At 42.7% G+C, this 25,426-nt stretch overlaps 1 protein-coding gene across 1 annotated transcript in view; it reads left to right on the forward strand.

The window, feature by feature from the left end:
• Window positions 1–25,426, forward strand: part of LOC115129294 (X-linked interleukin-1 receptor accessory protein-like 2) — a 365,734-nt gene that overhangs the window by 314,787 nt on the left and 25,521 nt on the right. The window contains exons 7-9 of the mRNA XM_029659484.2: window positions 5,086–5,231; window positions 23,143–23,283; window positions 23,764–23,940. Of these exons, the coding sequence (XP_029515344.1) occupies window positions 5,086–5,231; window positions 23,143–23,283; window positions 23,764–23,940 (464 nt within the window). The remainder of the gene's footprint in view (window positions 1–5,085; window positions 5,232–23,142; window positions 23,284–23,763; window positions 23,941–25,426) is intronic.

Below are 25,426 nucleotides of genomic sequence, written 5' to 3' on the forward strand. Positions count from 1 at the left end.
TCTCTTGACTACAGAAGGACTCTTGAATAGCCTTTGTTAAACATATAGAATCTGGGAACATCAAAAGGTGGGGGGAAAGGAACCATATTTCGGTAATCCAACCAGCTGAAAATATGCGTTGGTACTCAATGAATATGATGCCTGATCAGTTGGCATCTGAGACATTATGACTGATGACAGGACGACATAAACTGTATCTTGGAAAGTCTACACATTCTAGATTCACATGGAATTGTTGTGCAATTTAAATGTTTAAATATGAAACTATTTGTGAAAAGATTAAATGTAATTTTAGCTTCCAAATGAGAGAATTGGGTTTTCATAAGGTTAAAGCTCTGTTCACTCAGTGGCCCGCCCATGTGAAGAGACATTGGTTGTAAACTATGAAACACGCCCTTCTCTCCCCTCCTATATAAAGCCCTTGACAAAAAATGTAACTTTCTGTTCCGATGACATTAGGGTGACAGTCCTATGTTGAAAGTGTTCAGATAATAAGCTGTTCATAGCCGTCTATTTACCAACACAAACCGATGCTGGCACGAAGACTGCACTCAACTAGCTGTATAAGGCCATAAGCAAACAAGAAAATGCTCATCCAGAAGCGGCACTCCTAGTGGCCGGGGACTTTAATGCAGGCAAACTTAAATCCGTTTTACCTAATTTCTACCAGCATGTCACATGTGCAACCAGAGGGAAAAAAACTCCAGATCACCTATACTCCACACACAGAGGCGCATACAAAGCTCTCCCTCGCCCTCCATTTGGCAAATCTGACCATAATTCTATCCTCCTGATTCCTGCTTACAAGCAAAAACTAAAGCAGGAAGTACCAGTGACTCGCTCAATACGGAAGTGGTCATATAACGTGGATGCTACGCTACAGGACTGTTTTGCTAGCACAGACTGGAATATGTTCCAGGATTCATCCAATGGCATTGAGGAGTATACCACCTCAGTCACCGGCTTCATCAATAAGTTTATTGACGATGTCGTCCCCACAGTGACCGTATGTACATATCCCAACCAGAAGCCATGGATTACAGGCAACATCTGCACCAAGCTAAAGGCTAGAGCTGACGCTTTCAAGGAGCGGGACACTAATCCGGATGCTTATAAGAAATGCCGCTATGCTCTCAGATGAACATTCAAACAGGCAAAGATTCAATACAGGACTAAGCTTGAATCCTACTACACCAGCTCTAATGCTCGCCGGATGTGGCAGTGCTTGCAAACTATTATGGACTACAAAGGGAAACCCAGCTTCAAGCTTCCTAGTGACGCGAGTCTACCAGATGAGCTAAATGCCTTTTATGCTCGCTTCGAGAAAAGCAACACTGAAGCATGTACGAGACCACCACCTCTTCCAGACTACTGTGTGATCACGCTCTCCGTAGCCGATGTGAGCAAGACCTTTCAACAGGTCAACATTCACAAGGCCGCGGGGCCAGACTGATTACCAGGACGTGTACTCAGAGCATGCGCGGACTAACTGGCAAGTGTCTTTACTAACATTTTCAACCTCTCCCTGACCGAGTCTGTAATACCTACATGTTTCAAGCAGACCAGCATAGTCCCTGTGCCCAAGACAGCCTATAGGAAGGAGGTCAGAGACCTGGCAGTGTGGTGCCAGGACAACAAACTCTCCCTCAACGTGAGCAAGACAAAGGAAATGATCGTGGACTACAGGAAAAAGACGGCTGACAGGGCTGTAGTGGAGCGGGTCGAAAGTTAAGTTCCTTGGAGTCCACATCACCAACAAACTATCATGGTCCAAACACACCAAGATAGTCATGACAACACCTTTTTCACTCAGGAGACTGAAAAGATTTGTCATTGGTCCCCAGATCCTCAAAAAGTTCTACAGCTGCACCCTCGAGAGCATCACCACCTGGTATGGCAACTACTCGGCATCTGACCATAAGGCGCTACAGAGGGTAGTGCGTACCCGACACAACTGGGGCCAAGTTTCCTGCCATCCAGGACCTTATATACTAGGGTCCTGGAAGTCGCTCTGGATAAGAGCGTCTGCTAAATGACTTAAATGTAAATGTAAATGTACTAGGCGGGGTCAGGGGAAGGCCCAAAAAATTGTCACACTCCAGTCACCTAAGTCATAGACTGCTCTGCTCTCTCTGCTAGCGCACGGTATTGTTATTTTATTGTTAATTTTTTTCTATTTTTTAACTTTAGTTTATTTAGTAAATAATTTCTTAACTCTATTTCTTGAACTGCATTGATGGTTAAGGGCTTGTAAGCATTTCACGGTAAGGTCTACACCTATTGTATTCGGCGAATGCGACTAATAACATTTGATTTAATGTATAGCATTATCATTCCTACCGTGGAGGTACATCATTATCCTTCCCAGTGTGGAGGTACATCATTATCCTTCCTAATGTGGAGGTACATCATTATCCTTCCTAATGTGGAGGTACATCATTATCCTTCCTAATGTGGAGGTACATCATTATCCTTCCTTATGTGGAGGTATATCATTATCCTTCTTACCGTGGATTATTGTCACGGCTTTCTTCTGTTGAAGGAGAGGCGGATCAAAACGCAGCGTGGTTATTTTGATACATCTGATGAAAATAGAACAATATACAAAAACAAGAAACGTGAAACCGAAAACAGCCCTATCTGGTGTAACAAACACAAAGACAGGAACAATCACCCACAAAACCCAACAAAAAACAGGCTACCTAAATATGGCTCCCAATCAGAGACAATGACTAACACCTGCCTCTGATTGAGAACCATATCAGGCCCAAACACAGAAACAGACAAACAAGACATCCAACATAGAATGCCCACTCAGATCACACCCTGACCAAACAAACATAGAACATACAAAGCAAACTATGGTCAGGGTGTGAGAGTACCCCCCCAAGGTGCGGACTCCGGCCGCAAAACCTGAACCTATTGGGGAGGGTCTGGGTGGGCATCTGTCCGCGGTGGCGGCTCTGGTGCTGGACGTGGCCCCCACTTCACCATAGTCTTAGTCCGCCCCATTGTCCTCTTCCGAGGCCTCCTAACCACGGCGACCCTTCTAAATGAACCCACTGGACTGAGGGGCAGCTCGGGACAGAGGGGCAGCTCGGGACAGAGGGGCAGCTCGGGACAGACTGACGACTCTGGCAGATCCTGGCTGAATGGCGGCACTGGCGGATCATGGCTGACTGGCGGATCATGGCTGACTGGCGGCACTGGCGGATCCTGGCTGACTGGCGGCACTGGCGGATCCTGGCTGACTGGCGGCTGACTGGCGGCACTGGCGGCTCCTGGCTGACTGGCGGCTCCTGGCAGACTGGCGGCACTGGTGGCTCCTTGCAGACTGGCTGCACTGGCGGCTACTTGCAGACTGGCGGCACCTTGTAGACTGGCGGCACTGGCGGCTCAGGACAGACTGGAGACTCTGATGGCGCTGGGCAGATAGGTAGCTCAGGCGGCGCTGGGCAGACTGGAGACTCCGGCAGCGCTGGAGAGGAGGAAGGCTCCGGCAGCGCTGGACGGAGGAGCTCTGGCGCCTCTGGACTGAGGGGCAGAAGCTCTGGTAGCGCCGGACAGGCGGGAGACTCCGGCAGCGCTGGAGAGGCGGAAGACTCCGGCAGCGCTGGACAGGCGAGGCGCACTGTAGGCGTGGTGCGTGGTGCCGGCACTGGTGGTACTGGGCCGAGGACACACACCTCAGGGCGAGTGCGGGGAGCTGCCACCGGAGGGCTGATGCGTGGAGGTGGTACCGGATAGACTGGACCGTGCAGGCGCACTTGAGCACCGAGCCTGCCCAACCTTACCTGGTTGAATGCTCCCGGTCGCCCTGCCAGTGCGGCGAGGTGGAATAGCCCGCACTGGGCTATGCAGGCGAACCGGGGACACAGTGCGCAAGGCTGGTGCCATGTAAGCCGGCCCAAGGAGACGCACTGGAGACCAGATGCGTAGAGCCGGCTTCATGGCACTTGGCTCGATGCTCACTCTAGCCCGGCCGATACGCGGAGCTGGTATGTACCGCACCGGGCTATGCACCCGCACTGGGGACACCGTGCGCTCCACCGCATAACACGGTGGCCGGTCTCTCTCGCCCTCCGGTAAGCACAGGAAGTTGGCGCAGGTCTCCTACCTGGCTTCGCCATACTTTCTGTGTGCCCCCGGGCTTCCTCTCGGGCTTCCTTGCCAGCCGTGTTCCCTCATATCGCCGGCTCCTCTCTCCGGCTGCCTCTGCTCTCCTAGCAGCCTCCACCTGTTCCCATGGAAGGCGATCCTTTCCCGCCAGGATCTCCTCCCATGTGTAGCAACCCTTGCCGTCCAATACATCATCCCATGTCCATTCCTCCTTGCGCTGCTCCTGCTTCCGCTGCCTGTCACCACCCCGCTTGGTCCTGTTATGGTGGGTGATTCTGTCACGGCTTTCTTCTGTTGAAGGAGAGGCGGACCAAAACGCAGCGTGGTTATTTTGATACATCTTTAATAAAGATGACAATAGAACAATATACAAAAACAAGAACCGTGAAAAACCAAAAACAGCCCTATCTGGTGTAACAAACACAAAGACAGGAACATTCACCCACAAAACCCAACACAAAACAGGCTACCTAAATATGGCCCCCAATCAGAGACAATGACTAACACCTGCCTCTGATTGAGAACCATATCAGGCCCAAACACAGAAACAGACAAACAAGACATCCAACATAGAATGCCCACTCAGATCACACCCTGACCAAACAAAGCATAGAACATACAAAGAAACTATGGTCAGGGTGTGACACTTATCCTTCCTAATGTGGATGTACAGGTGTGGATGCCGCAATGTTTCCCTCCCCCTCCCTGTGTGTGTGTGTGTGTGTGTTTGATCTCCAGCTCCACTGTAATGGGGAAAAAATGTCTGCCTAACGAGTATGACCTCTGCGCTGAACTCTTGTTAGCTGCATTATGAAACCAGGGCCTGTCTCTGAAAACAGACCACTATATGAGGTGTGTCTCCACCCCCCCACTATGTACCTCAGTGGTGACCTGTATACTCTGGGCTATGGTACCTCCCCTGAGGTTCTTCTCTCTCCTCCCTCCTCCTCCTCTTCTTCTACACAGGGTGCTGAAGGAACACTTGGGGGAAAAGGAGGTGGAGCTGTCCTTAACCTTCGACGCGGTGGAGGAGACGGACCTGGGAAACTACACCTGCTATGTGGAGAACCACATTGGACGGAGGAGCGGCAGCGCCATCCTGCAGAAAAGAGGTAGGCCAGGCCTCAACACCACTGCTGTCTGCTGAAAATACTGCTGTGACAGTAACACTTTAGGCAGACAGATTTATGGGTAATGTCTCCCTTGGGAGGGGTGCGGCGTCATGGCATAATACCCTTTGCCGACTTGGGCACTGACCAATTAGAACCCCAATTCTTCACTTGTCTAATACTCTGTGTCATGCTACAGTTGAAGTCGGAAATTTACATACAGCTTAGCTTTAGCCAAATACATTAAACTCAATTTTTCACAATTCCTGACATTTAATCCTTGTAAAAATTCCCTGTTGTAGGTCAGGTAGGATCACCACTTTATTTTAAGAATGTGAAATGTCAGAATAATAGTAGAGAGAATGATTTATTTCAGCTTTTATTTATTTCATCACATGCCCAGTGGGTCAAAAGTTTACATACACTCAATTAGTATTTGGTAGCATTGCCTTTTAAATTGTTTAACTTGGGTCAAATGCTTCAGGTAGCCTTCTAGAAGCTTCCCACAATAAGTTGGGTGAATTTTGGCCCATTCCTCCTGACAGAGCTGGTGTAACTGAGTCAGGTTTGTAGGACTCCTTTCTCACACAAGCTTTTTCAGTTCTGCCCACACATTTTCTATTGGATTGAGGTCAGGGCTTTGTGATGGCCACGACTTTGTTGTCGTTAAGTCATTTTGCCACACCTTTGGAAGCATGCTTGGAGTCATTGTCTATTTGGAAGACCCATTTGCGATCAAGCTTTAACTTCCTGACTGATGTCTTGAGATGTTGCTTCAATATATCCACATAATTTTCCTCCCTCATGAAGCCATCTATTTTGTGAAGTGCACCAGCAGCAAAGCACCCCCACAACATGATGCTGCCACCCTTGTGCTTCACGGTTGAAATTGTGTTCTTCAGCTTGCAAGCCTCCCCCTTTTTCCTCCAAACATAACAATGGTCATTATCATCAAACAGTTCTATTTTTGTTTCATCAGACCAAAGGACATTTCTCCAGAAAGTACGATCTTTGTCCCCATGTGCAGTTGCAAACCATAGTCTGTCTTTTTTATGCTGGTTTTGGAGCAGTGGCTTCTTCCTTGCTGAGTGGCCTTTCAGGTTATGTCGATATAGGACTCGTTTTACTGTGGATATAGATACTTTTGGACCTGTTTCCTCCAGCATCTTCACAAGGTCCTTTGCTGTTGTTCTGGGATTGATTTGCACTTTTCACACCAAAGTACATTCATTTCTAGGAGACAGAATGCATCTCCTTCCTGAGCGGTATGACGGCTGCGTGGTCCCATGGTGTTTATACTTGTGTAATATTGTATGTAAAGTTGAACGTTGTACCTTCAGGCGTTTGGAAATTTCTCCCAAGGATGAACCAGACTTGTGGAGGTCTCAAAAAAAGAATTTTGAGGTCTTGGCTGATTTCTTTTGATTTTCCAATGATGTCAAGCAAAGAGGCACAGAGTTTGAAAGTAGGCCTTGAAATACATCCACAGGTACACCTCCAATTGACTCAAATGATGTCAATTAGCCTACCAGAAGCTTCTAAAGCCATGACATAATTTTCTGGAATTTTCCAAGCTGTTTAAAGGCACAGTCAACTGAGTGTATGTAAACTTCTGACCCACTGGGTGATACAGAAATAATCTGTTTGTAAACAATTGTTGGACAAATTACTTGTGTCATGCACAAAGTAGATGTCCTAACCGACTTGCCAAAACTATAGTTTGTTAACAGGACATTTCTGGAGTGGTTGAATAATGAGTTTTAATGACTCCAACCTAAGTGTATGTAAACTTCCGACTTCAACTGTATGTAGCCTCCCACAATCTGTATGACTGTTGTAAGTAGCCTGGCTAAAGTCAGATCTGGAGAGAGAAATAAATACATTTAAGAAGAAATCTTATTGAGATCTATATGTAGGCACTGAAAGAGCATGAGTTTGCAGAGAGCAGAATTTGATCCCCTTTTCTCTTTTTCTTGGAAGGGCAGATCTGAGTCACAGCTTTATAAGTGTATTTTAAACCAGATTTTAAAGCAAATTTATGTTTCATAGCTTCAGCGCAATAAAAACTACAACCAATAAATAATCAAATTTGCAGTTTTACTTGATAATCACATTTTCTTACGTGAAACCATGTTTTCACATCTATTAAATTGACAGTTTGCACCACATTTTCACATGTGACGAGAATAACTGTAACGGTCGTCGTTGCATGAAGGATCAGACCAAAGCGCAGCGTGGTAAGTGTTCATGATATTTATTAAAACTGAACACTATAACAAAGTGGAAACCGACAACGAACAGTTCTGTCAGGTGCAGAAACAGAAAACAACTACCCACAAAACATAGGTGGGAAAAAGCTACCTAAGTATGGTTCCCAATCAGAGACAACGATAGTCAGCTGTCCCTGATTGAGAACCATACCCGGCCAAAACAAAGAAATACAAAACATAGAAAAAAGAACATAGAATGCCCACCCCAGATCACACCCTGACCAAACCAAAATAGAGACATAAAAAGCTCTCTAAGGTCAGGGCATGACAATAACATTTTTTCACCTCACATGTGAATTGTAGTTTAACATGCTAAAAACTTTTACGTGAAAATCTGATGTGCAATTTTACTTGTGAAAAACATTCACATGCGAAAATCAAAGTTGCAGTTTCATATGTGTGAACTTGCAATTCTACTTTGTGAAAGTGAAAATCTAATTGGAGTTTCATATATAAGAAACTCCAACTGTGAAAATCTTACTTTGTGGGGTTGAAATAATGTAATCTGAAAAGATGGTGTTAACATGTTGTAGTAGTATCCAAAAAGCCCAAATGTGGGACAAGGGAAAGATTTTGCGGGACATTCACAGAACCGTGGACATAATACATTTTTCGAGGGGCAGGTTAATTGATCACGCTCAAACGGCGACATAGTTCTGCTGTGTGAAGGTCACTGCCTGTTGCTACATCCATTTTTGGACTTAGAAATTAACGATATACACTACCGGTCAAAAGATTTAGAACACCTACTCATTCAAGGTTTAAAAATATATATAAATATATATATATATATTTTCTATATTGTAGAATAATAGTGAAGACATCAAAACTATGAAATAACACATATGGTACCATGTCGTAACCAAAAAAGTAAAACAAAACTAAATATATTTTATATTTGACATTCCTCAAATAGCCACCCTTTGCCTTGATGACAGCTTTGCACACTCTTGGCATTCTCTCAACCAGCTTCACCTGGAATGCTTTTCCAACAGTCTTGAAGGATTTCCTACATATACTGAGCACTTGTTGGCTGCTTTTCCTTCACTCTGTGGTCTGACTCCTCCCAAACCATCACAATTTGGTCGGGGGATTGTGGAGGCCAGGTAATCTGATACAGCACTCCATCATTCTCTTTGTTGGTAAAATAGCCCTTACACCGCCTAGAGGTGTGTTGGGTCATTGTCCTGTTGAAAAACAAGTAATAGTCCCACTAAGCCCAAACCAGATGGGATGGTGTATCGCTGCAGAATGCTGTGGTAGCCATGCTGGTTAAGTGTGCCTTGAATTCTAAATAAATCACAGACAGTGTCACCAGCAAAGCACCCCCACACTATAACACCTCCTCCTACATGCTTTACAGCGAGAAATACAAGATATAATCCGTTCACCCACACTGCGTCTCACAAAACCATGGCGATTGGAATGAAAAATCTCCAAGACTCCAGACCGAAGGACAGATTTCCACCGGTCTAAGCAAGTCTCTTATTATTATCAATGTCCTTTAGTATTGGTTACTTTGCAGCAATTCGACCATGAAGGCCTGATTCACACAGTCTCCTCTGAACAGTTGATGTTGAGATGTGTCTGGCAGTTAACTCTAATGAACTTATCCTCTGCAGCAGAGGAAACTCTGGGTCTTCCATTCCTGTGGCGGTCCTCATGAGAGCCAGTTTCATCATAGCGCTTGATGGTTTTTGCGACTGCACTTGAATAAACTTTCAAAGTTTTTGAAATGGTTCATATTGACTGTCCTTCATGGCTTAAAGTAATGATGAACTGTCGTTTCCCTTTGCTTATTTGAGCTGTTCTTGCCATAATATGGACTTGGTCTTTTACCAAATAGGGCTATCTTCTGTATACTCTCCTACTTTATCACAACACAACTGGTTGGCTCGTTAAGAAGGAGAGAAATTCCACAAATTAAAAATAGTAAAAATAAAGAAAAACCCTTGAATGCCTCATGAACTTAGTTCATCTCTCATACCCCATCAGAACCCAACAAATACAGTGCATTCTGAAAGTATTCAGATGCCTTGACTTTTTCCACATTTTTTTACGTTACAGTCTTATTGTAAAATGTATGAAATCTTTTTTTTATTCATCAATATACACACAATACCCCACACATTTTTTTGCAAATGTATTAAAAATAAAAAAAACAGAAATACCTTATTTACATAAGTATTCAGACTCTTTGCTATGAGACTCGAAATTGATCTCAGGTGCATCCTGTTTCCATTGATCATCCTTGAGATCAAAGGTGCACACCTGTCTATATAAGGTCCCACAGTTGACAGTGCATGCCAGAGCAAAAACCAGGCCATGAGGTCGAAGAAATTGTCCGTAGAGTTCTGAGACAGGATTGTGTCCAGGCACAGATCTGGGAAAGGGTAGCAAAACATTTCTGCAGTATTGAAGGTCCCCAAGAACACAGTGGTGGGAGGGGGGGCGCTATAGAGCGTGCTATGGGGTAGACGTGCTTTGCTAGAGCTCCCCTCAATTTTTAAACAAATTAATATTTATCTTAACCTCTCACAAACTATCTCAAACATTGTCTGGCAATATGACAAAGGGAAAAGGCACCCGAAAAATGGGGCGCTAAACAAGATGATTTGAATGAGATAGACATCGAACCAATTTCAACATTGCCGACCCACGAGGAGTTAGCTGAAGATGCTAGCTCCCAAGAGTTCCCCACAGAACTTACTCTGTGGGGACCTACTGACTGCTATAAACTCACTAAGCAAGATAACAGTCGATCAACGAGGCCAGGCTAAAGGACATAGAGAAACAGTGCACAACGTTCCAAAATGACAACAAAAGTCTGATTGGAAATGCTCGACGCCAGAACATCCGAATATGTGGGATCCAGGAGGACACTGAGAAAGGGAAACCCACTGAATTTGTCTCGGAGCTGATACCGGCATTGCTGGGGAGTGAACACTTCAAAACGGCCATCCTGATCGACCGAGCACACAGATCACAGGCAACGAAGCTGGCCAAGGGCGCGCCACCAAGGCCATTCATCGCACGGCTGCACTATCCCCAGACCAGGGATCTCATCCTCAAGCTGGCTAGTCAAAAGTTCCCCATTAACTACAACGGAGCCAGGGTGTCTTTCTACCCAGATCTTACTTTGGAGGTGAGGAACCAACGGAAAGAGTATGATGAGTTACACAAGAAATGCAGGGCGGCCAACATCCGATATGGATTCCTCTTCCCAGCTCGGTTTAAGGTGACAGTCGAGGGATCGACATGTACGTTTGACAACCCAAAAAAGACCGATCTTTTCTTGTCAAGCAAGCTCCCTGGCTGAGGATACAGAACGGCTGTGTCAACCGGCTAAATGGCCAAATACAGGCCAGGGATGCGTTTGAATTTCCTGTCAATGTCTTTTCGATCAGAAGATCAGAAATAGGAACTTATATGATGAGTGAGATGTTATGAGTGAGATGTTAGGGGTAGCAATCCTGATAAGAAAAAACATTCCTTTTGTTTACTCATCCTCGATTTCAGATCCTAATGGTCGGTATATTATTGTGGCTGGTACACTGAATTCGAAACCAATAACCTTTGTCAATTTATGTGGACCCAACTTCGATGATCCATCATTTTTTCAAAGGGTATTTAAGGCCATACCAAATATCTTGGATACTAGTGTTATTGTTGGAGGTGACTTTAATTGTACGTTAGATACTATTTTAGATAAACAGCTATCAAGGTCACTTCAACAATCAAATGCCAGTGTCTGTCTAAATACATTGATGACAAACCTTAACATTGTCGATATTTGGAGATTGACGCACTCAGCAGATAGGGATTATTCTTTCTTTTCGGCAGTTCATAAATCATATTCCAGAATTTACCATTTTTTTGTTGGACTCCAAACAAATTTCAGCAGCGTCTGTTACCTATCACCCTATTCTAATTACGGACCACTCTCCTCCGTCCATGGTGCTGAAACTCGACAATGTGTCTACAGGTCGACGACCGTGGCGCTTAGACGCATACTTTTTGAAAGATGAGACTTTTTGTCAGTATTTGAAGGCGCAGATTGCCCTTTTCCTCGGAGGTAACGACACCAGGATGTTGACGACTCCACGCTTTGGGAATCTCTAAAGGCTGTGATTAGAGGTTACATTATTTCTTATACATCAGAGAGGAAGAAACACACCAATACTAGGCTGAGAGAAATTAAAAGAGAGTTAGGATAACAGGAGAATGTTTTTAGGACAAATTCCTCGAATGCAGTCCTTGAGAGGATCACAAAGTTGAAATATGAATACAATACCATCCTTTCGAAACGAGTGGGCTCTTTACTTGCTAGAACGCAACAAAGTTATTTTGAACTGAGTGACAAACCACATAAATTATTTGCAAGACAGCTAAGGCATGTACAGGCATCTAGAGCTATTCACAAGATAAAAGACAAGAAGGGTACAATAGTAACAGAACCACAGGATATTAATAAATGCTTTGCGCAGTTTTACTCAGAGCTATATCAATCAAAATGCGATGCTACTGATCCACAAACTATGGAACGTTTTCTCACAGAATGTGAAATTCTTAAACTAGACAGGGGGGCAGCTGCTACACTCGATGCAGGGATAACTTTAGAGGAAATTAACACAGCGATAGCACAATGTCCAAACAGGAAGGCCCCTGGACCCGATGGATATGTAATAGCATTCTATAAGAAGTACTGCGCCTGTCTAGCTCCACTTATGTTGCCAATATTTAAACCTTCCAAAGAAAATGCCAAACTCCTGCAAACACTGTATGAGGGTACAATAGCACAAATTTTGAAAAAATATAGAGAATCCATTGAGATGTCGTCTTATCGCCCCGTGTCATTACTCCCCATAGAAAATAAAATGTTGACGAAGATATTGGCAAACCGATTGAAAAAAGATATACATACACATACACCCTGACCAGACAGGTTTTATCCCGGGCCGACATACAGTATATACTACAATTTGAGACGCCTTTTCAACGTAATGTATCATGATCATAAAGTTGAGGCAGTGGTAATAGCTCATGATGCAGAAAAGGCGTTTGATCAGATTGAGTGGAAGTATATGATGTCGGTTCTGGAGCATTTCGGGTTTGGAAAGGAATATATTAATTGGATAAGAATTATTTATGCACACCCAATAGTGTCTGTGGTAACCAATCAGGAAATGTCGCAGTCATTCTGCCTGTTCAAGGGTTGCCGACAAGGGTACCCTATTTCGCCTGCTGTCTTCACTATAGCCGTGGAACCCCTTGCTACTCTTAACGAGGAAGCCAGAATTTCAAAGAAGCATTCATGCAAGTACAAGATAGAGGGGGGCTTTGGCCTTCCTCACTTTAAGATGTATTATTGGGCTGCTAATCTGAACATAATGTATTCTGGAGGCAAAATTTACCTGGGATGTGACAGAATGATTTGCCTTCATGGCTTTTGATTGAGCAGGCCTCCTGTCAACGTTCCTCACTCCCTGCACTTGGTAATAGTCCAACATATGTGAAAAAAAGCCACTTATGACTCTAATCCAGTCATTTGTCATACTCTTAGGATCTGGAAACAGATTAGGTATTTTCTTAACATACCCACTGTATACATTGACAGCCCGATTTGCTTGAATCATGCTTTCCACGCTGCATTGGATAATATGGTGTTTTCACATTGGAGGGAGAAGGGGCTCACAACAATTGGTGACTTATACATTGACGGTCAGTTAGCTTCATTTCAACAATTACAGGGTAAGTATAACATGCCAACAACTAATTTTTTCAGATACCTCCAAATCAGGAATTTCTTAAGGACACATATCCCACGGTATGGCATTAAGAGAAATAGTCCTACATTAGATAGCTTGATCCTTGTCAAACCCCATTCAAAAGGGTCGGTCTCTAGACTGTATGATGTGCTACAGGCCCACATAGAGGTATCCACAGACACTATTAAAAGGGCTTGGGAACAAGAACTTGGTTTAGAAATCTCAGATGAGGACTGGGTAGAAGCTCTCAGGAATATAAACCACATTTCAGTGAAGGCCAGACACAACCTTGTTCAGTTTAAGGTGACACACAGGTTACATTACTCAAAAGTAAAACTGCATAAAATATTCCCGGACACCTCACCACTGTGTGAGAGGTGCAAGCAGGATGAGGGGACGTTGACCCACTTATTTCGGACATGTCCTAAGTTACATGCTTACTGGGCTCTCATTTTTTATTACTTATCTAAAGCCTTCAATAGAGTTATAGCCCCAGACCGATTGATCACTCCGTTTGGTACAGTTGATGGGAATAACCAGGAGGAGAAGGATGTCTCTCTTTGTACTTTATTAGCCAAAAGGCTCATATTGCAATTTTGGAAATTGGAGACTGTACCTACCTTTGAAATGTGGTTATGGGATTTAGGGAATGTAATACATATGGAAAGGATTTGATATAATACCTTCAATAGAAGTCCAATGTTTTAGAAAATATGGCAGCCAATACTGGATAAATGGTCTAGTCCCACTTCATATCTGGGTTGATGATCTGCTGCTACTCTGTGCCGTACTCCACTCAATATATATTTTTGGCTTAACTACACTGCCTGTAATGACTATATTTTGTCTTATTATACATGTACAGTCGTGGCCAAAAGTTTTGACAATGACACAAATATACATTTTCACAAAGTCTGCTGCCTCAGTTTGTATGATGGAAATTTGCAAATACTCCATAATGTTATGAAGAATGATCAGATGAATTGCAATTCATTGCAAAGTCCCTATTTGCCATGCAAATGAACTGAATCCCCCAAATAACATTTCCACTGCATTTCAGCCCTGCCACAAAAGGACCAGCTGATATCATGTCAGTGATTCTCTCGTTAACACAGGTGTGAGTGTTGACGAGGACAAGGCTGAAGATCACTCTGTCATGCTGATTGAGGTTGAATAACAGACTGGAAGCTTCAAAAGGAGGAATCATTGTTCTTTCTCTGTCAACCATGGTTACCTGCAAGGAAACACGTGCCGTCATCATTGCTTTGCACAAAAAGTGCTTCACAGGCAAGGATATTACTGCCAGTAAGATTGCACCTAAATCAACAATTTATCGCATCATCAAGAACTTCAAGGAGAGCAGTTAAGTTGTTGTGAAGAAGGTTTCAGGGCTCCCAAGAAAGTCCAGCAAGCTTCAGGACCGTCTCCTAAAGTTGATTCAGCTGAGGGATCGGAGCACAACCAGTACAGAGCTTGCTCAAAGAATGGTAGCAGGCAGTTGTGAGTGCATCTGCACGCACAATGAGGCGAAGACTTTTGAAGGATGGACTGGTGTCAAGAAGGGCAGCAAAGAAGCCAGTTCTCTCCAGGAAAAATGTCAAGGACAGACTGATATTCTGCAAAAGGTACAGGAATTGGACTGCTGAGGACTGGGGTAAAGTCATTTTCTCTGATGAATCCCCTTTCCGATTTTGAGGCATCCGGAAAAAAAGCTAGTACGGAGAAGAAAAGGTGAGTGCTACCCTCAGTCCTGTATCATGCCAACTGTAAAGCATCCTGAGACCATTCATGTGTAGGGTTGCTTCTCAGCCAAGGGAGTGGGCTCACTCACAAACCATCCAGGAACAGTTTGGTGACGAACAATGCCTTTTCCAGCATGATGGAGCACCTTGCCATAAGGCAAAAGTGATAACTAAGTGGCTCGGGGAACAAAACATCGATTTTTTGGCTCCATGGCCAGGAAACTCCCCAGACCTTAATCCCATTGAGAATTTGTGGTCAATCCTCAAGAGGCTGGTGGACAAACAAAAACCCACAAATTCTGACAAACTCCAAGCATTGATTATGCAATAATGGGCTGCCATCAGTCGGGATGTGGCCCAGAAGTTAATTGACAACATGCCAGGGCGGATTGCAGAGGTCTTGAAAAAGAAGGGTCGTCCGTAGTAACATCTGACAAAAATATCTAAAGACACTGAAGCAGCAAACTTTGTGGAAGTTAATATTTGTGTCATTCTCAAAACCTTTGGCCACGACTGTACCACCTAATAGGATTTAGTTTTATTTGATTTTTGTGTGAGTTAAGTTTTGTTTTGTCCTCTAAATTGGCCATCTCAACCTCTTCCCTCTACTCGGGACGCTTGCGTCCCAACTAGAGCTCTGGAAATGCAAATGTGCTACGCTAAATGCTAATAGTATTAGTTAAAACTCAAACGTTCATTAAAATACACATGCAGGGTATCGAATTAAAGCTACACTCGTTGTGAATCCAGGCAACAAGTCAGATTTTTAAAATGCTTTTCGGCGACAGCATGAGAAGCTATTATCTGATAGCATGCACCAATACACTACAACACAAAAGCACAGCAGGGGACGTAAACAAAATAATTAGCATTTCGGCGTTACACAAACCGCACAATAAAATAGAAAACAGTCATTACCTTTCACCATCTTCATTGTTGGCACTCCTAGATGTCCCATAAACACTATTGGGTCTTTATTTCGATTAAATCGGGCCATATAAAGCCAAGATATCGTTATATGTAGACTGTGTGATAAACGAAAAAAACAGCGATTTCACAACGTAACGTCATTTTTTTAAATTCAAAAAGTAGACGATAAACTTTCACAAAACACTTCGAAATACGTTTGTAATGCTACTTTAGGTATTAGTAAACGTTAATAAGCGATAAAAATCATCAGGAGGCGATGTAAAAATCATTAGCTGTCGTCTTGGAAAAAATTTCACGAGAGAGCTCTTCCAAATGATCTGGGCGGAGACTGGAGGTAAGTGGTTCCCCTGATTCGGTTCAACCAAGAATCAAAGATGATTCAATTCACAAGACTCTAGACAACATGGGGATGCTGTGGGAGTTGAATCCTCTGTCTTATCTAATTCGGCTCACTGTGAACAATTGCTGGAAGTGGCGCAAGGATATTTATTTCCATTTTCTGTGATCAGGTTTTCCTGCGCTTTCAGATGTAACGCACGTTATGTTATAGCCACAGTCGTGATTTAACCAGTTTTAAAAACGTCCGAGTGTTTTCTATCCACACATTCTAACCATATGAACGTACTATATTCCTGGCATGAGTAGCAGGGCGCTGAAATGTTGCGCGATTTTTAACAAAATGTTCAAAAAAGTAGAGGGTAGGAGCAACTAGTTTTAACAGGACAATGAATGTCAATGTTTGTATCGCTGTCTTCTTTTATTTATTTTATTTATTTATTTAGATGCAAGAACCTTCCAGAAGGATAACCATCTCTGCAGCACTCCACCAATCAGGCCTTTATGGAAGAGTGGCCAGACGAAAGCCACACCTCAGTAAAAGGCATGATAGCCCGCTTGGAATTTGCCAAAAGCTAAGCAGTGTCAGTCCTGGTGGGTCCCTGAATGGGAGGCCAGATGTAGCTGGAGGTGGTGAAAATAACATTTTAAAAATGTGCGGGTGTAAAACTATGACAATGGAAAAACACGTGATAAATGTACATGTTTTTTTTTTGCACAGGTGTAGGATCTTAATTTGATTACCCTGTTGCAGCAGAACTTTCATGAACAATGCAGGAAATGTAAAACTTGTAGTGCATTTGAGGTTTAAAAGGCTTCTGAAGTTTGTAATTTCCACTTTGATATTTCAGACTTGATTTTCCCTTACAACCCATACAAAAATGTCCATTAATTATAATCCACATAATAATAATTTTCCTGCTGTAGCAAACCGTCTCAAATTAAGATCCCACATCTGTTTGCACCAACACAGTATTGTAGTAGGTCACAAAGGGCAAAAGCATTCTAATGGAATCAAAGACGGTACCCATTTGACGTTACAATATCGCATGAAAGATTCATCCCAAATACCCTCCTAACCTCCCAAAGAGCTGAGTCATCATCTCAAGTTGTAGCTTATAAGTGTCTCGTTTCGCAACCAAAACAACCTATTTCGGCCCCTCAAGCAAATATATCCATTAATGAGGAAGCAGCATAATTTGAACCTATTAACTTTAGGCTTAGAGGCATACAGTGAACTGCATAATTTAGATAGCCCTTCAAATTGAGGGAAAGAAGCTAACGAATAGCATGTTGGGAAGCACAGATCAGACAGGGTGGTGTTGGGGGGGGGGCATCCAAATATTTGACCCATAAATAATTCATTCACCATAAAACATGAGCAATCCTTCGCGCTCCAGTTTTGAGAATATCGTTCAGCAAATGAGTGCCCTGGATATTAAGTAATGCTTTTATAGTAGTAGGAAGGAGGAATGGATCACTGTACTATTTGTTTGGACATTAGTTTAGTTCAGTTGAGGTTTCTCTATAAAACATTAAAGCAGTTATATATATAATTTAAAAAAACATTACAACAGATTTCACAACACATTAAGTGTATGCCCTCAGGCCACTACTCTAATACCACATATTTACAACACAAAATCCATGTGTTCATGTGTGTATCGTGCATATTTTACTCTGTGTGTGTATACGTGTGTCTGTGCCTGTGTGTGTGTCTCTTCACAGTCCCCGCTGTTCCATATAAGGTGTATTTTTATCAGTTGCTTTCTGCTTGCATAAGTTGGAATAGATGTTGGAATCGATGTTAAGGCAGTTAACCCACTGTTCCTAGGCTGTCATTGAAAATAATAATAACTGACTTGCATAGTTAAATGTAGTACTGTGAGCCTCCCATAGTCTGTTCTCGACTTGAGGACTATGAAGAGACCTCTTGTGGGTTATGCATGGGTGTCTGAGCTGTGTGCTTGTAGTTCAAACAGACTTGGTACATTTGGCATATCAATACTTTTCACAAATACATGTTGTGATGAAGTCTCTCTTGAGCAAGGAGAGATTGATATGCATATTATTCATGTGAGCTCTTTGTGTACATTTAAGGCTCAGCCATGCAAACCTGTTCTGGGTCAAATGTAATTTTCCCAAGTCCCTCTTTGTGGCACTTGACTACAAGACTGGACAGTAGTCCATATGCGACAAAACTAGGGCCTTTAGGGCCTGCCTTATTGATATATTTGTTAAGAATGCAGAGCAGTGCTTGATTATGGACAGATTTCTCCCCATCTTAGCTACTTTTGCATCAATATGTTTTGACCATGACAGTTTACAATCCTGGGTTACTCCAAGCAGTTTAGTCTCCTCAACTTGCTCAAATTCCACATTATTCATTACAAGATTTAGTTGAGGTATAGGGTTTAGTGAATGATTTGTCCCACATACAATGCTTTTTGTTTTTTAAATATTTAGGACTTATTTTTTTAAACTTATTGCCACCCATTCTAAAATGACTGCAGCTCGTTGTTAAGTGTTGCAGTGATTTCACTTGCTGTAGTAGCTGGCGTGTATAATGTTGAATCATCAACATGCATAGACACACATGCTTTAAGATTGAAAAAAGTAAGGGGCCTAGACAGCTGCCTTGGGGAATGCCTGACTCCATCTGGATTATGTTGGAGAGGCTTCCATTAAAGAACACGCTCTGTATTCTGAAAGACAGGTAACTCTGAATCCACAATATAGCAGGGAATGTAAAGCCATAACACATGTTTTTCCAGCAGCAGATTATTATCAATAATTTCAAAAGCTGCAGGGAAGTCTAACAAGACAGCTCCCATAATCTTTTATTATCAATTTCTCTCAGACAATCATCAATAATTTTTGTATGTGCTGTGTTTGCCCTTCCCTATAAGCGTGTTGAAAATCTGTTGTTCATTTGTTTACTGTGAAATAGCATTGTGTCTGGTCAACAAAGAAAAATATCTGGAATTACGTGTGGGACGTCTCAGATGGGAAGCTCCGCGTGGGTCGTTTAGGCTTCTTAATGACGCATTTCTCCGGCGCAACTGTCTGGTCGTCCTCACGATGTCAGTGTCCTTTTGGTCTGATTCCTCGCCCTTGCTCTGGGAGGGGTCTTCTGAGGACAGACAGCTCTGTAGCTCAGAGCTCACAGCGTAGGAATGAAACAGTGCAGATACCACGATTCGATGGAGAGTGGAGGTTAGGTGGTCCGGCTTGAATTCACCCGTTTAGACACAGCTACTCATCGGTAGCACGGGTAGAAAAAGATTTCTTTGTCTTCAACCTTGGGTTGAGTTTTGGGTTCGTTGACTTTTTAGACCTTGGCTGCAGCTCGGGTCACTTAGTCTGATCTGTTAATTCTTAGCTCTCATGTCTTATACCCTCGGGTCAGAAGTGGGCATATCTGCCTTTAGGGCACTTCTCTGGGCGTACCAAGTTAACCTGTAGTGATGCCCAGCCCGTGAATGGGACCGTTATCATCTGACACTAATTAGCATAACGCAACGGACATAAATCTTCCTAAGAAAATCTTCCTATTCATGAAAATCACAATGGAAATATATTGGAACACAGCTTAGCCTTTTGTTAATCACCCTGTCATCTCAGATTTGCAAAATATGCTTTACAGCCAACGCTAGATAAGCATTTGTGTAAGTTTATCATAGCCTAGCATAGCATTATGCCTTGCTAGCAGCAGGCAAACTTGTCACGCAAATCAGAAAAGCAATCAAATTAAATCGTTTATCTTTGATGAACTTCGGATGTTTTCACTCACGAGACTCCCAGGTAGACAGCCAAAGTTCATTTTTTCCCAAAATATTATTTTTGTAGGCGAAATAGTTCTGTTTGTTCTTCACGTTTGGCTGAGAAATCGCCCGGAAATTGCGGTCACCACAACGCCGAAAAATATTCCAAATTAGCTCCATAATATCAACAGAAACATGGAAAACGTTGTTTAGAATCCATCCTCAAGGTGTTTTTCTAATATCTATTCGATAATATATCCGCCGGGACAATTCCTTTTTCTCTAGGACCGATTGGAGTAATGGCTACCTCTGCACTTTACGTGAGAATCTCTCTCGGAGCCACCATGTGACCACTTACGCAATGTGCCCCCATACGGCTATTCTTCAACAGAAATGCGTAAAACTACATCACAATGCTGTAGACACCTTGGGGAATACGTAGAAAGCATAAGCTCGTTGATGGTACATTCACAGCCATATAGGGAGTCATTGGAACGCAGCGCTTTCAAAACCTGGGGCACTTCCGGATTGGATTTTTCTCTGGCTTTCGCCTGCAACATCAGTTCTGTTATACTCACAGACAATATCTTTACAGTTTTGGAAACGATAGAATGTTTTCTATCCAAAGCTGTCAATTATATGCATATTCTAGCATCTTTTCCTGACAAAATATCCCGTTTAAAACGGGAACGTTTTTTCCCAAAAATGAAAATACTGCCCCCTAACACCAAGAGGTTAAGAGGCAAGGTCTAGATTTTACTCAAATCTAGTTTTAGACAACTAACTTCTTTACCAAAACATTCTCTTTGATTTGGACATTTTCCACACAACGTACCATGTATAAACACCAAGCATATCATAGGAAAACTCTTACAGTTACAATGTTTTTGTAATAATGTCATCTAATAACCTAATAACAAAACAAAAATGATATACATTTTCATATTCCATCTATCGTCATGACCACCATTGTGGCTGACGGAAACCATTGTTCCAAAGTCCCTTTATTGCATGTTTAATGTTCTGAGGCTAGTTCTCCATAGTGAGGGGACACAGGAATGTTGTTTGGCCTAAGATTTAACAGGGGTGTGAGGGGTCATAAAAACCCCACATCTTCAGACCCCTAGATCTCTCCTCCTCTGTTGGGGCTGAGAGATCATCTGTAGGGTTGTGGTCTCCTGTAACCTGACCTGATCAGGACAGTCATGACAGCTGACAAGGTAAAAATCTGTTGTTCTGCCCCTGAACAAGGCAGTTAACCCACTGTTCCTAGGCCGTCATTGAAAATAAGAATTTGATCTTAACTGACTTGCCGAGTTAAATAAAGGTTAAATAAAATACTGTAAGCCTACAGGAAAGTATGTACCCTCTGGCCCGGTGGGAAGAAAAAGTCATTATGCTACCCAATAATAGCAAAGTACCCTTTACTGGCTCAAACAGCTGACAAATCAGCCTGTTACCAACCCTTATCATCATTTTAGCTTTCTAGTAAATAAATACTCAACTAAGATTGGTGTGGTACGAACTCATTGGTGAGACCTGGGTCCGTGCAGATTCCCGGATTATGCTACATTCAGAATGAGATTGTAAAATCGATATTCTTTGAGTTAATTTGGGAAATAGAAACTCAATAAACCTAATTTTCCCATGGTGCCCCAGGTTAATGAGTTAATAATTGCTTGATTCATTTAATCACGCAATTAGAAACATTTAATCATTTGATGAGCAACAGTTGTCACATTAACTAATACAACGTCACGACACGGCTCAGGGATTTGATCTTGCAACCTTTTGGTTACTAGTTCAACGCTCTAACCACTAAGCTACCTGCCTGCCGAAGAGATGGCAAATAGGAGTGGCAATATCGTCCACTATCATCCTCAGAAATGTTTCATTCAAGTTGTCAGGCCCCGTTGGCTTGTCATTGTTAATAGACAACAATAATTATTTCAACTCTTCAACACTCACTTTACAGAATTTAAAAATTACAATGCTTGTCTTTCATAATTTGGTCAGTTATGCATGGATGTGTACGTTCAGAATGTGCTGATCTTGCCGATGAAAAATGTATCAAAGTAGTTGCCAATATCAGTGGGTTTTGTGATGAATGACCCAAGTTTTCCTTTTAACCCCAAATTTCATTTAAGGTGCTCCAAAGCTTTTTACTATCATTCTTTTTATCTTTGTTTCGTAGTACATTAGTTAATGGCAATGGAATCCTCTTGAATGGTACAACTGCAGCTGAATGGTGGTTTCAGAGTGATGAATGCAAGGCCTTCGTAAAGAATCTCAGACTACGAGTGCTGATCTAGGATAAGTTTAGCCTTTTAGATCATAATGAATAAGATTACAAGGACCGGGGGGACCTGATCCTAGATCAGCACTCTTACTCTGAGAGACTTTATGAATATAGGCTCAGATTGTGGTTTAGCTCAGTATCCGTGTGGGGTAAATGGATTTCATATACAGTACATATGGTAACATTACCTATTTTGATCAACAAAATGATCAAGGAAATGGCATGCCAACCATAATCATTCTCTTCCTAAAGGTTTTATGATGATTTCACAGATGAGTGCGTTCTCACACCAACCGACCAAGTAACACAGTGATGTGTGTCAGTGACGAGTGGCCGACAGATAGTGTAATGTATGACGGATGCAGGATGAGAAATGATGCTGCTATCATCTGGAGTGACTGCAGCTAAGATTGATGGCTCATATTTGTTGAATGACAGCGGGGCCAACATAAAGGATTATTGCAAGTTTTGCAACCCCAGGCCCCTTTCATACACATACACACACACACACACACAGACGTTCAATAATGTGTGTGAAAGCATACAGTGAAAACACATTCCCATATCTCCCTCTTTATGCCATGTTTATGTAAATGATAGTTCCTCACAGAGCACTGGGAAATTACTAAACCCTAAAGGGCCCCAAGAACTCTGAACGAAAGCTTCTGTTGACAGTGCAAAGAAAACACTCTTTAGTAGAAAGATACAGATGAATTGTGGTGGGTAATGTTATTGTTGTGGCTGTTTAGCTGTTTCTCCTCAGTCCTTCATATCTCTCTCTGTATGTATCTATCTCCTGTACCAGACATGTACAGGCTAGAGCTGGCTGGTGGACTGGGAGCCATCCTGCTGCTACTGGGAGTCTTCACGGCCATCTACAAGTGCTACAACGTGGAGATCATGCTCTGCTACCGGAGGCACTTTGGGAGTGACGAGACAGAGGACGGTGAGTGTTTGTCACCTGGGGCTGGGCTGGGCGTGTCCTACATGGCCAGCTCTGGGCCTATACCCCTCCCCTGAGAGCCAGTGTAAGTCTCAGAGTAGGAAAAATGTCAGCGGCCAGGAGACTGTGACAGAAGCCATTTTCTCACCGTATTAAGGATTCACCCAAGTGAAAATGATGTGCTTGAAATTCACAAGAACTACAGCCAGTGCTCTGACCCTTATTTTAGTGACTAAATTGAATAAATTCCCATTCTGACCACTTATCCCATAGTTGTCTGTATCCACACTGCTTTGTTTTAGGATTTAAGTTTCACGATTTTATGACATGGTTGGTCACCTTCTAGGATAGAGCCCCTTGCTTACAGTCACAATAGAGACATACTTTTGTTGTTAAACAACTATTTCATTTCATACTCACATTCATCTTGAATTGTCATTTGATAAAAAACAGTCTCTCTTTCTTTGGTCTCTTCACCCACAGACAACAAGGAGCATGATGCCTATCTGTCCTACACAAGAGTTGAGCTGGATTCCATGGACAGGGGCTCCAGTGAAGAGGAGCAGTTTGCTCTGGAGATCCTCCCAGATGTTCTGGAGAAACACTACGGATACAAGCTCTTCATCCCCGACCGGGACCTCATCCCCACCAGTCACAGCAGTGAGTGATTCCCCGCTTCATCCATCCTCCATCACGGTCCCTCCTGGTAGAGCTTCTCCCTGATGCCCAGAATTCAGTTGACTGTCAAGAGGAATCTCTTCTGGCTGTCTTCCTTCTGCCATTGCCTCACATTCAGAGAAAGAAAAGCCAATCTATATGAGGTGGTGTGTGTTGTGGTGTGTTTTTGTGGGCCTGCATATCTGTCAATGCTGGATCTCCACAAGCCTTCCAGGCAGCTACTCTATTGTTTATTGGTGTTGGCATCTTACTTGAGAGTGGTGTCAAATAGTTACATGTGTGGTAAAGGCAGAGAGGAAATTAAATTCAGCAACTGCAGTTGTGTTTTACCAGAGTTTTACATAAGCTTGATATGTGTCAATTCAACTTGGTTTTCCTCTTTACACACAGTCAAAGGTGCACGCACGTGAGCTAACACTCTCTTTCTCTCTCACACACATACACACACTCACCAAGCCCCAACAGACACATACAGATTGGCCCAACAAACATATCCCTACATGGATGTCATTTTGCCCTATACAAAAAATATATACATTATGCTCCCTCCTTGCCCCCCAAATAACTTCGAAACTAATGTCCATTCCTTGCATAATTTAACATGCGGTGCATCCAAAATAAATCCCGAACTGCTTAGGCTGGTGCAAGCCATGCTTCCAGAAATGCACTGCTTCCTACATCTATTTACTCACAGGCACACCATGGGGCTCAGTAGGGTGTATTGATAGTTGGGAAATTGCTGCATAGGTAATGAATTATAGAGAAGTGTTCAGTTCACTGAGAGGCAGTCTGCCATCATTAATACCAACACATTTACAGATCAGGACAACATAACCAAATGACAATGTGTTTAAACACCTAATTTGTTCAGAAAGAGAAAATATTGAGACGAGAGAGAGAGGGGGAGATAGGGAGAGAGCGAGAGAGTGAGAGAGGGGGTGGGGAGAGAGAGGGAGTAACAGGTTCACTGGTACTTAATTGTATTAATTGATTTACATAATCATCAGCAAATGAAAAAAATGCTTGATAAAAAAACAAAAAAGCTCTCCAGCTCAGTCCCGCTCATACAAATTGTATTATTTATGCACTGCAAATTGACCGTGAAATTGCAATGTGTTGTTGCTCTTCCATCATTAATTTTGTTAGGAACTGGCAAGAGATGAAAGGAAGAGCATATCAAATCAAATCCACCGACATCGCCAAGGCAAGGTTAACATAATATGTGTGCCTATGTCAATACTAATTAAACATCTGTATGTCAATTAATATAATGTATGTAAACATTGTAACGATATTAATCTTTTTGACCATATTTGAACTCTATTAGCAAGGAGCCTCTGTATTGCAGTCAAAAAAGGCAACAACATTAATATATTCCCCAAAATCCTATATTCACCTCCTGTCTGGAGTCTGGACACCCCTGATACTGTACATACAGTGCCTTCAGAAAGTATTCATACCCCTTGAT

This window comes from Oncorhynchus nerka, linkage group LG5, assembly GCF_034236695.1.
Source record: "Oncorhynchus nerka isolate Pitt River linkage group LG5, Oner_Uvic_2.0, whole genome shotgun sequence".
In the NCBI taxonomy this organism is placed as follows: Eukaryota; Metazoa; Chordata; class Actinopteri; order Salmoniformes; family Salmonidae; genus Oncorhynchus; species Oncorhynchus nerka.